The 11,517-nt window shown below is 33.7% G+C and overlaps 1 protein-coding gene across 1 annotated transcript in view; it reads left to right on the forward strand.

Annotated features, from left to right (window-relative positions):
• Positions 1–11,517, forward strand: part of NAA15 (N(alpha)-acetyltransferase 15, NatA auxiliary subunit) — a 126,699-nt gene that overhangs the window by 38,758 nt on the left and 76,424 nt on the right. The window contains exons 2-6 of the mRNA XM_012654680.1: positions 2,614–2,698; positions 4,920–5,024; positions 7,747–7,904; positions 9,084–9,218; positions 10,446–10,599. Of these exons, the coding sequence (XP_012510134.1) occupies positions 2,614–2,698; positions 4,920–5,024; positions 7,747–7,904; positions 9,084–9,218; positions 10,446–10,599 (637 nt within the window). The remainder of the gene's footprint in view (positions 1–2,613; positions 2,699–4,919; positions 5,025–7,746; positions 7,905–9,083; positions 9,219–10,445; positions 10,600–11,517) is intronic.

The following is an 11,517-nucleotide window of genomic DNA, read 5'->3' on the forward strand; positions in this document are numbered from 1 at the left end:
AGTTCCCAAGTAACTGCTTTTGCTCTCCCTCTCCTTATCCCCCAAATCACTGTGCCTGCTGAGTACATAGTTGATTGTGGGAGGCAGAGAAAATACGTGCACCGGTTAGGAAACTATTGCAGAGAAACTGGGACTGATAGAGGATAGAAGTGTGAGAGAAGGAGAGGCAGCGAAGACGATTAGGCTTTTTGCTTAATCATCTGGAGTTGAGGGGAGGGCATCTACTGAGATGGTGAAGACGTGGTATAGAATAAGTTTTGGGGAAGAAAATCAGTTGCATTTAGATATATTAGGTTTGAGATTCAGAACAACAAAGTAGAGATAGTGGGTATATAGTTGGTTATAGAAAAACTCTGTAGTTTGCTATAAAATCTTAAATTTTTCTTGTTTTGTTTCCATGCATCTTTATTTTATTTTTTTGAGACATGGTCTCACTCCAGCACCCAGGATGAAGTGCAGAGGCATGAGCATAGTTCACTGGGCTCAAGGTATCCTCCCACTTCTGCCTTCCAAAGTGCTGGGATTATAGGCATGAGCCACTGTTCCGAGCTTGTTGTTACACATTTTCTATTATAATTTTGTCATCACTTGTATTAACTATCCCTCCCAGATTTTGAATTTATTGCTTTAAAAGTTGTGAGTAAAATTCATTTAAATTTATGACAGTGAATTGCAATGACAGCACTTGTGAGTAGCCACTGCACTTCAGCCCGGGCAAAATAGCAAGACCCCATGTTTTAAAAAAAAAAAAAAAACAAAAACAACTCTGGCTAGGTGCAGTGCCTGACGTCTGTAATCCCAGGACTTTGGGAGGCCGAGGCAGGAGGATCACTTGAGTCCAGGAGTGAATTCTGGCATTAGTTATCATTATCTTTCAGGTGCAGATTTTTTTCTGTAATAAATGCAGTGCTTTAAAAAATAATTTTTATCATAAAAATATGTGTTGATACCTAGCACAAGATTTACGATGAAAAAATATGTTCCCTATTTTCCCTTGCCCCCTTGCCTTCCCACTCCAGAATTAAACAACCTCAGTCCTGTATATTCTCTGATATTTGCCTTCCTGTTGCTTAATAATACATGACTATTTCTTAATATGTAACTTTTAGACATTTGTCGACTTCAGGTTATTGAAAATGAGGACTCAGACTTCCTCATTCAAACATTTGCCCACTTTTATTTTCCTCATTCCTCCAATATAGTCATATCACAATTTTTGATAAGCTAGTACTGAATATTTACAAAAGGTATGCATATATTGTTCACTATTAAGCCAAATAGAACACTAATTCACACATCCTTTCTTATACAAGCCTTTATTTTTCGTGAAGTTAATATCTGTTTCATTTAGTCAGTTGCCTGGGTTTCTGTGGACGTATTGCTCATTTTCTCCAGATGTGCCTATGTTTCTGTCATGTGCTTGTAAATAATATTTCCCATATCGTCAAGCATACCAGTTCCAGTTTTGCTCTTGCTGGAAATTTATTCTGTGGCAGCCTTTGGCTTCCAGTTCCAATTTGGAGTGGCTGCTCTCTAGTCCTTTTTTCTGTATTAGATTCCTTACTTACTAAGTCCCATATTTTCTTTTTAAAAATTTCTTTTAATAGTTTTCTAAGGAAGAGTACATGGAGATAAAAGTTTAGCTTTCTTCAAACCTTAAAATGTCATTTTGCTCATATACAGTCTTTTTGGTATGTGTGGGGGATGGGTTCAAGACCTCCCTCAGATGTTAAAATCCAGGGATGCTCAAGTCCCTGATATAAATGGTGTAGTATTTGCATATAACCTGTGCTCACCCTCATGTATACTGTAAATCATCTCAAGATTACTTAAAATACCTAATACAATGTAAATGCTGTGTAAATAGTTGTTAAACTGTATTGTTTAGGGCATAATGACAAGGGAAAAAAAGGGGACATATTCAGTACAGATGCAGTTTTTTGTCCTGAATCGTTTCCATCTGAAGTTGGTGGAACTCATGGCTATGGGGGCCAACTATATTTGATTGATAACTTGACTGGTTATAGAATTACAGGTTGAAACTTAATGTTCGTTCTGAATTTTGAAGCCTGTATATTTATTTTCTAGCTTTCAGCGGTATTTTGTTTTTACTTTGGAATAAAAGTTCAGTGCCATTCTGATTATAAATTCTTTTTATGTGATTTGGTTTTTTTCCTCTCTGGAAGAGCTTTTCAGGATTGGAAATTTTGATATGATGTGCCATGGCGTGGGTCTTCTTTTCCATTTATTTTACGTGCACTTGTTTGATTCCTTCAGCTTGAAAGCTTTTTTCCTTCAATAAAAAAAGTTATTTTAAAATATAATGTCTATACCTTTTATTTTTCTATTTTCACTTTCTGCACCACTCAGTTGTTGGACTTTTTGGAGTGAATTTATGTTTTTCTTATTCTTTCTAATCTATATTCTGTCCCTTTGTCTTGCTTTTACTTTCTGTATTTGAACCTTTTGTGTTTTTTGAGTGGCATTTTAATGGGATTTAGAAGAACATGGAAATAAAATTCTTTTGTATTTAACAGAATAAAAAGTTTAACATTGAGCTTAAAGTTGTTTGCATTTCTTACCAAATTCAAGATTTTCTTTTTGTTTTGACAGAGATGTTATGAACATAAACAGTATAGAAATGGATTGAAATTCTGTAAACAAATCCTCTCTAATCCCAAATTTGCAGAGCATGGAGGTAAGTGGAAGTAGATAAGGTTTTATGGCATACCTGCCTGGCTTCTCTTACTAGGTGGTATTATTCCTAGCTGTCTTAACAATTTTTCAGAGAGAGAATGGACTCTCATATCTTCCTATGAGAAGATGAAATTTAATACTGAATTTTGAATTTAATGTCAAAAAAATAACATGTTCTACTTGAGTTCTGATGTATTCCTATTTTGAATTTTAGCTCTATAGCAAAGACAGAAGAACCTCATATGGTAGTATGCTTATTTAAATAAAATACTGTTATAAGAAAAATTTATGTTAGAACTTTGGTTCAGCTAAAGAAAATTTATGCTTGACAATAAGTTCATTCAGAAAGTGACCATTTACTCCTTTGCTTGTGAACTATCATCTTTTTATATATTGTATCTTAGTTTTTCAAGACGTAGGCATATTTAAGGCGTGATTTATATATTGTAGTGCTCCGAAAATTTATTGGCTTTTACTATGTGAAGGTAGACAATTGTGTGGTGAGATTTTTGTAGAATAAGGGGGGATGTGTGGCTAAACTTGTGAAGAGACAAGGGAAAATAAGCTTTTGCAGGTCTGATTTGTACCGAGTTAGGAAACATGACTATTCCGTAATTAATTCGTTAATGTGCTCTTAGTATTAAAGAGGCGGGGGAGCGTAATAATTCTCTATTAGCTTCTTCACTTTTTTGCCCACATTTACAATACTTTTTACTCTTCACTGAGTTTCACTTTATACTTTCACTGCAGTTGTTTGGAGATGAAAAGCAGTGGAGGTAAAAGTCTCTAAGTTTCTCTTTTTCCTTTTCCTTGTTAAAAATTATATCTTTTTGCTGGCCAGCTGGATACTAGGTTATTTTATATTCATTTCTAAAGTGGCCAGTACTGGTAAGGTGACTTTTAGTAATGTAATCATGATAGTTTCGGTACAGAAGAGTACCAAATTTCATTGTTTCTAAAATGCAGTTTTTCCCATGTTATTTCATTGTTTCTAAAATGTGATTTCCTCTCATATTTTTTTTTTTTTGAGACAGAATCTCACTCTTTTGCCCGGGCTACAGTGAGTGCCGTGGCGTCGGCCTTGCTCACAGCAACCTCAAACTCCTGGGCTCAAGCGATCCTTCTGCCTCAGCCTCCCGAGTAGCTGGGACTACAGGCACGCGCCACCATGCCCGGCTAATTTTTCTATATATTTTTAGTTGGCCGATTAATTTCTTTCTAATTTTAGTAGAGACGGGGTCTCACTCTTGCTCAGGCTGGTCTCGAACTCCTGAGCTCAAACAATCCGCCCGCCTCGGCCTCCCAGAGAGCTAGGATTACAGGCGTGAGCCACCGCGCCCGGCCTGATTTCCTCTCATATTTGAAAGTATCTGAAATCACGTTGCATATGAAGTGTCATAATTTCATTGAATGTATTTTTAAACACTACATGTTGACTCCTCCTGAGGATTATACCTTTAATTCTATTTTTATACCTAAGTAATTTTTCTGTATATTCTAAATTTTGGTCCTGAAAGTTAGGCCAGTAAATCATAATGAGTATTTTTTATTCCTTTACACTTCATAAGGTACACATAAAATTAGAAATCTTTCTTCTTTTCTGAAAACTTAAAATTTCCCTTAAATCTCTCTTTTAATCTGTTGATTGCTAATGACAGATTTCTGACATCTTTTGCATGTATATTTAATAGTAATCCCAAAGAATCATTTTAAAATAACTTTATTGTTTTTCATCCCCCACCCCTAAAATAACTTTATGAAAGCCAGAAATGTAGGCAGTTTATGTGTATGTTTTAATTATTGTGGAGTGAATTTAACATAACTTAGGTTCACAGAAATAGTCTGTTTTCAAGATAAAGTTTTCATATTTTAATGAAATAGTTATATAAAGTCATCCCATGGAATTCTCCTGAAGAACAATAGTAGAGTGATTGTATCTTGTCAGAATATGAATTACTGAATTATCTTTCTAGTCAGATGTACATGCATTTTGTGTTCTTTTAATCTAAAAAAAATCTAGGAAAGCCTTCTGAGAATAGTTGAGAGATCTGTGTTTGCTTGGTTTGTCAATTTTTAAAAATATTTTACATCTTTCTCCTTGAAAATTTTAATTCTTAGGATAACGTACATTTGTTTTTGAGATTATAGTTACCTTTTGTTGTTAATGATTTTAATGTTTAATTCCTTTCTTTTTTCTTATTTTTCTTTGTTTTTAAAAATAGAAACCCTGGCTATGAAAGGATTAACATTGAACTGTTTGGGAAAAAAGGAAGAAGCTTACGAATTGGTTCGTAGAGGTTTGAGAAATGACTTGAAGAGTCATGTGTGTATCCTTTTTGAGATATATTTAAGGATTGATTGGAGTATTTTGAGCTAACGTAGCAGTTTGAAAATCAGAAGTTTTAGACTCTACTTATTATGCAACTCTAGAGGAAATTATTCTGTTTTAAATAGAATAACAGCGACTACCTTCATTCATTTTTATATACCTGCCAGTACATTTTATATACCTACTCAATACCTTTTTATATACCTACCATGTCTTAACATTACCTCTATCTCATCGATAAATGCTGTTACAAATATCTGTGAAAGCTTTTGCCACTCCTAAAAAAGGGGGGCATTGCACTCTTAAAAGGGGGGACATGGTGATGGTCCAAATGTTTGTCACCCCATCCCTTCATATGTTGAAACCTAATCATCTGTGCAATGGTATTGGGAGGTGGGGTCTTTGGGAGGAGAATAGGTCATGAGTGTGAAGCCTTCATGAATAAGATTAGTACCCTTATAAAAGAGGCCCCAGGGAGCTGGTTTGCCTTTTTAGCCATAAGAGGACACAGCTAGAAAGTACCATCTATGAAACAGAAAGCAAGCCCTTTCTGTTTACCAGACATTGAATCTGTTGGCACCGTGATCTTTTTAGCCTCTAGAACTGCGAGCAATAAATTTCTGTTATTTATAAATTACCCAGTCTAAGATATTTTGTTATAGCAGCCCAAATGGACTAAGACAGGCATGCAGTTTTATCATGGTCACAACTTTAGAGAAGGATATATAATAAGGAATATTAGAGAGGCATTGTAGTGCACTGGTTAACAGCACAGGCTTTTGGAGTGTAGGCTTGGAGTGTGCTTCACTTGGGTTCAAAACTTCTTTCTTACTATATGATCTTAGGGTTCAGTTTCTTCATGTGTAAAATCATACCCACCTCATTATGGTGGTATAAAGATTTAATGATGGAATATATAATGTAGTCCTTGATAATGTTAAGTACCATAATAGATAAATTTTATTTAGGGAAGTGTGAGGGTGGGAGCAAGTAGAAATGTATGAGGGAAGATAGAGAAAAAATTGTGGGTTGCTGTTTTTTAAATAGTCTGTTTTAACAAATATTTCTGTACCTACTTTGTGGGCTAACATAAGTGCTGAAACATTTAGCAAAATGTGAAATGTTTACCAGGCCCCTGGCACAGTACATATGAAAAAAATAGATGGATTTTGCTCTCAAGGAACGTAGAGTCTAGTGAAGGAAGATACTTCTTAGAAGCATGTACAACACACTTTTGAGCATTACATAATATGTTATGGCTTTTTCAAAGAATTGTCACTAACTCAGTAAAGCAGAAGTGTGTGAATTGAGAGTGACCAAAGGACTAGAAAGGTAAGCAAGGGGCTTAAATGATAAGACTGTTATAGATATCTTTCCCTCATGTTTAATAATTGTATAGTGTTCTATGTGTATTTACTGTGATTTATTTAATTGATTTCCTTTTGATGGACATAAATTTCTTTAACTTTTTAGCAATGTTTAACTCCTTCAGGGTAGGATTTTTTAGGAGGTGAAGATTAGAGGCAGTTAGTTATAAGGTTGTAATGCTCAGGGAAGATAAAGTCCTGAAATATAAGACATTGTGACAGAAATGAGAGGGAGTGGGAAGATAGGTAATAGGAGCCAAATTTTGAAGGGTGGTATTTCTTAGGTTTTTAAAACCTTGTTCCAATCAGCTGAAAGGATTTTGTCAAGCTTTACTTAGTCATTTATATTATGAAAACAAAGATTATTTTTCAAATAAAATTTGTAATATTAAATATGTGTTATAAGTTATACATACCATCCTAGACATTCTGTATTTTAGTGACTGTTGAGAATCTGTGGCCTAAAAGTTGTTAGATTGAAGTTTGAGCCTGATCTGAGAGAGAAATATTACATTTCTGGAAAGGGAGTAGATTTTTTTCCTTTTGATTATGTGTGTTTTAGAAAGATTAATTTGGTAGGAGAGAATAAAAGAAGAGAGACTGAAGGTAGGTGGATTGGCTGACTTGCAGTAATCAAGCTCTAAATTGAAAAGAATCTGTCCTGTATTGAGTGGGATTTTTTTGCCTTTATAGCATTTTTTACAACCCATTGTAATTTTGCTTATGTGTCCTTTCTAGACTTTAAGTTGTTTGAATGTAGAAGACTATTTTGATCACATCACTTTTACCCTAATTATTAAGAATTTTTAATATTTATTGAATGAATGAATGTTTTTATTTTATACATGATTGAGTTTAGGAACTTTGTACTGCATAAAGGCTGTCTTAAGGACCTTGTTATCTAAGGAAAAGAAAATCTACATGCTTTTATGTAATTAAAGTCCATGAAGACCTATTTCTTCTTTTTCCTTTTAATAATAAAGAGAACTCTTTACAGTTATTAACTGTTTACTTTGTGCCAGCCAGTAAGCACTTTAATTATCCCATTTAGCTGTCACTAGTATGATTTGCTATTTACATTTCTACTTATTTACATTTTATAAGTGAAGAAACTTAATGAGACTAACTTGTCCAAGATTACAGAGCTAGTAAGGCAAGCTAGAACTAATTTTCTCTGGCTCCAAAAGCTGTACTCTTCCACTGTATTAAACTGCCTTCTATCCTTGTATTCCCTCCCATCCCCTTTTTTAAAGCTTATTTTATGTATGGCTGTAGTTCTCCAAGTTTCTTCAGAGATCATTTGGAATAGTATTTCTTGACTTGTAGCTTGTATCCTTAACTAAAATTCATTAGGTTGGCATGTTTACGGCCTTCTTCAGAGGTCAGACAAGAAGTATGATGAAGCCATTAAGTGTTACAGAAATGCACTAAAATGGGATAAAGACAATCTTCAAATCTTAAGGGACCTTTCCTTACTACAGATTCAAATGCGAGATCTTGAGGGTTACAGGGTAAGTAAAATAGAGATTTTTTTTTATTCTAAGGGGAAAATATTATTTAAAACTTGGAGTACTTCCTAATAAAGAAATTTTCCATTTCATTTTGAAAATAACTTCATTGAATGCTTTTTTCCTCCTACCATAGTAGTTTGTATTTATGATTGGAATAATCAGATCTTTAAAATAAGTTACTTTACTGCGAGGCAGATTTGTATTAATGTGTAGGGTTCATTTAATCAATTTGATATAAAAGTTAACATTAATACTCAAATACACAATGCCTTTGTCTGGTATTAACACACAGCTATAACTTTTGCCACCCACATTTTTTTGGAAAGCAAATTTTTTTGTTTTACATCCAGGGAGACTAGTATGTTTTTGTAGCTTCAATTTTGATCTTTAAATCAGTCTTGGATCTATTTAGTTCCTCTCTCATATTCTGTCTTGTCTTTTTTTTTTTTTTTGAATGGTAGTACCTACTGAATTGTTTCCTGTATATATCTTAACTCTAATGTTGGTCACTATTTTTTTTAAGAATTCTTGAATGATTTTTTTCCTTTATACTGTTTTCCATCCTGTCTCTTTTCTTAGAGTAAGTAGATCAGGAAATAAATAAGGATAGCTGGTCTTAAGTTTTTAATAAGTAAATTATCAGATTATATTAGAGGTTTCTTTGTGCTTCTTTTTTTTTTTTTTTTTTAAGGAAATATGGTCTCAGTTGCCCAGGCTGGAGTGCCATGGTACAGTTTAGCTCACTGAGCCTTGAACTACTGGGCTCAAGCTATCCTCCTGTCTCAGCCTCACAAGTAGCTAGGACTACAGGCCATAGCCACCACACCCAGCTAATTTTTTCCAGGGTTGTTTTTTTTTTTTTCCTTTGAGATCGGTCTTACTGTGTTGCCCAGGTTGGTGTCAAAACCCTGGCCTCAACTGATCCTTCTGCTTCAGCCTCCCATGTCGCTCGGATTATAGGCATGAGCCACCACATCCTCTCATTGTGCTGCTTAACAAATATTTCTTTGTCTCTATAAAGCTACAAAACAAGGATGTTTGAAACTATTTTTTATTATTCCTAGCATTGTGGTGCAAAATGCTTAGTGTTGTGGGATAAATTAATACGATCTTAAAAGGAGCATCTGCTTTTTAGGTGTAAGCCTAAGAGAAAGTGGTTTTTTTTTTTTCCTTTTAAAGGAAACGAGATACCAATTACTTCAGCTTCGACCTGCACAGAGAGCATCATGGATAGGTTATGCTATCGCTTACCATTTATTAGAAGATTATGAAATGGCAGCAAAAATTTTAGAAGAATTTAGGAAAACACAACAGGTAATAACCAGAAGCCATTTTACTAGGTCTGATTCTAAGTATAACTAAAAGAAAAAACTGTACATAGTCTGGCTAACTTTTTATTTTGAAATAGTTTCAAACTTACAGAAAAGTTGCAAGAGCAGTTTACAAAGAACTCCAACAGAGGAGTTCACTCACATTAGCTAATTGTTAGTGTTTGACACATTTGCTTCAAAATCTCTGTATCTATTTATCTATTTAAATTTTCTACCTTAAACATATTTTAGAGTAATTGCAGATGTCATGATCTTGCACCCCTAAATCCTTCAGTGTGTATTTTCTAAAAACAACTGTATAGTTGTCAGTTCTATAGATAGTATTTTACCTATAGATTATCAAAATAGGAAATTTAACAGTCATAGACTATCACTAATCTATAGCCCACATTAAGAATTTATTAATTGTCCTAGTTGTATCCTTTCTAGTAATTTTTTTTCCACTCCAAGATTCATTTTAGAATCACATTTTGAATTTAGCTATCATTTCTCTTCACAGTCACTATTAATCTGGAACAGTTTTGAAGAGTTCCTTTGGATTTCATGACATACGTATTTTTGAAGAGTATAGGGCTGTGCTTGTAGAATGTCCCTTAATTTGGATTTGTCAGATGTTTCTTCATTATTAGATACAGTTACACAGTTTTGGCAGGAAACCGTAGAAGTGATGTTGGGTCCTTCTTTGTTCATCACATCAAGAGGCACACGACATTTGTTTGTTCCATTTGATTACTTGGTCAAGGTGGTATTTGCAACTGTAAATTTGTTTTTCTCTTTGTGTTTAATACACGATTTGAGACTGAATAACTTGTTCCTCATCAAACTTTCACTACTAGTTTTAGCATTCATTATTTTGATTCTTCCCTGAATCAACTATTACTGTGGTAGTTGCAAAATGGTGATTCCCTAACTCTGTCATTTCTTCTAGATTTATTTGGCATTCTACTGTTAAATACAAGAGCTTTCCCTTCTTCCCCATTTATTTGTTATATGCAAGGACTTATGGATTATTCTTTTATTCAGTGTATTATAAGTTAATATTATCATAGTTTATTTAGTTCCATAGATATTTAGGAATTTGTTTTAAAAATTAGTTTACTATCATTCAGATGTTATCCTTTGACTTCTTACATAATTTTGAGTGTTGTAGACAATTTTCTGATAGGAAAATAAAATTCTTACTGTTAATAATCCTTATATCTGTATACAGACATCCCCTGATAAGGTGGATTATGAATATAGTGAACTACTTTTATATCAGAATCAAGTTCTTCGGGAAGCAGGTCTTTATAGAGAAGCCTTGGAGCATCTTTGTACCTATGAAAAGCAGATTTGTGATAAACTTGCTGTAGAAGAAACCAAAGGTATTTTTAAAAGATTGTTATTTATTCTAATATTTAATTATGACAAACAACAAGGCTGAAAATTATCTGGTTCCTGCTGACAATTGCATGTAATCCAGCTTAATGATAGAAAAACTTTTTTACTTATGTACTTTGATTAATTTGTGATGTGGGGAAAATATATATATAAACAGTGGATATTGTTGATAGAGTAGAAAATAAATTATGAACAATAAAGTCATTGAAAGAAATGACTCAATATAACATTCTTTCTTTAAAGTATCTTTGTATTGAAAATATTACAGGGTTTGATCAAAACACAAGAGGCAGTCACTTAGTTTTATAAGACGAAGGATTAAATTTCTTAGAAACAGTTTGTTAGAAAACTATGTAGTATGTGCCACATTTCTTTATTGCAGTAGTATATGTTGATAAATCAGGCTTTACTAAAATATATTTAGGGTATTGCTGCATGTCTTTAGAATTAATCTTTGAGGACATAGAAAGGATATGAATTCTGGAAGGAAAAGAGACCAGAAATTTGGGTTCATATGTGTGGATTGTGTTAAGAGAGGTTAGATCCCTAAATAAATGACTACAATGCTGCCGTTTATTAGAGGGCTGAGAAAAAGGAGTATTAACAGTTGTAGAAGTTAAGGAAGTGATTTATAGAAAATTGAAGAAGAAGAACAAGTAATTGCAAAAACGAATCATTTTTAAAAATTGCACTCTACGTGCTCGCTTCGGCAGCACATATACTAAAATTGGAACGATACAGAGAAGATTAGCATGGCCCCTGCGCAAGGATGACACACAAATTCGTGAGGCGTTCCATATTTTTGAATGGAAAGACAAGCACCACATGTACTCACCATCAAATTGGTATTAACTGATCAACACATAAGTGCACATATAAGAATAACATCTGTTGGATGTTGG

Source organism: Propithecus coquereli, unplaced genomic scaffold (assembly GCF_000956105.1).
Source record: "Propithecus coquereli isolate 6110/MARCELLA unplaced genomic scaffold, Pcoq_1.0 Scaffold112, whole genome shotgun sequence".
Taxonomy (NCBI): domain Eukaryota; kingdom Metazoa; phylum Chordata; class Mammalia; order Primates; family Indriidae; genus Propithecus; species Propithecus coquereli.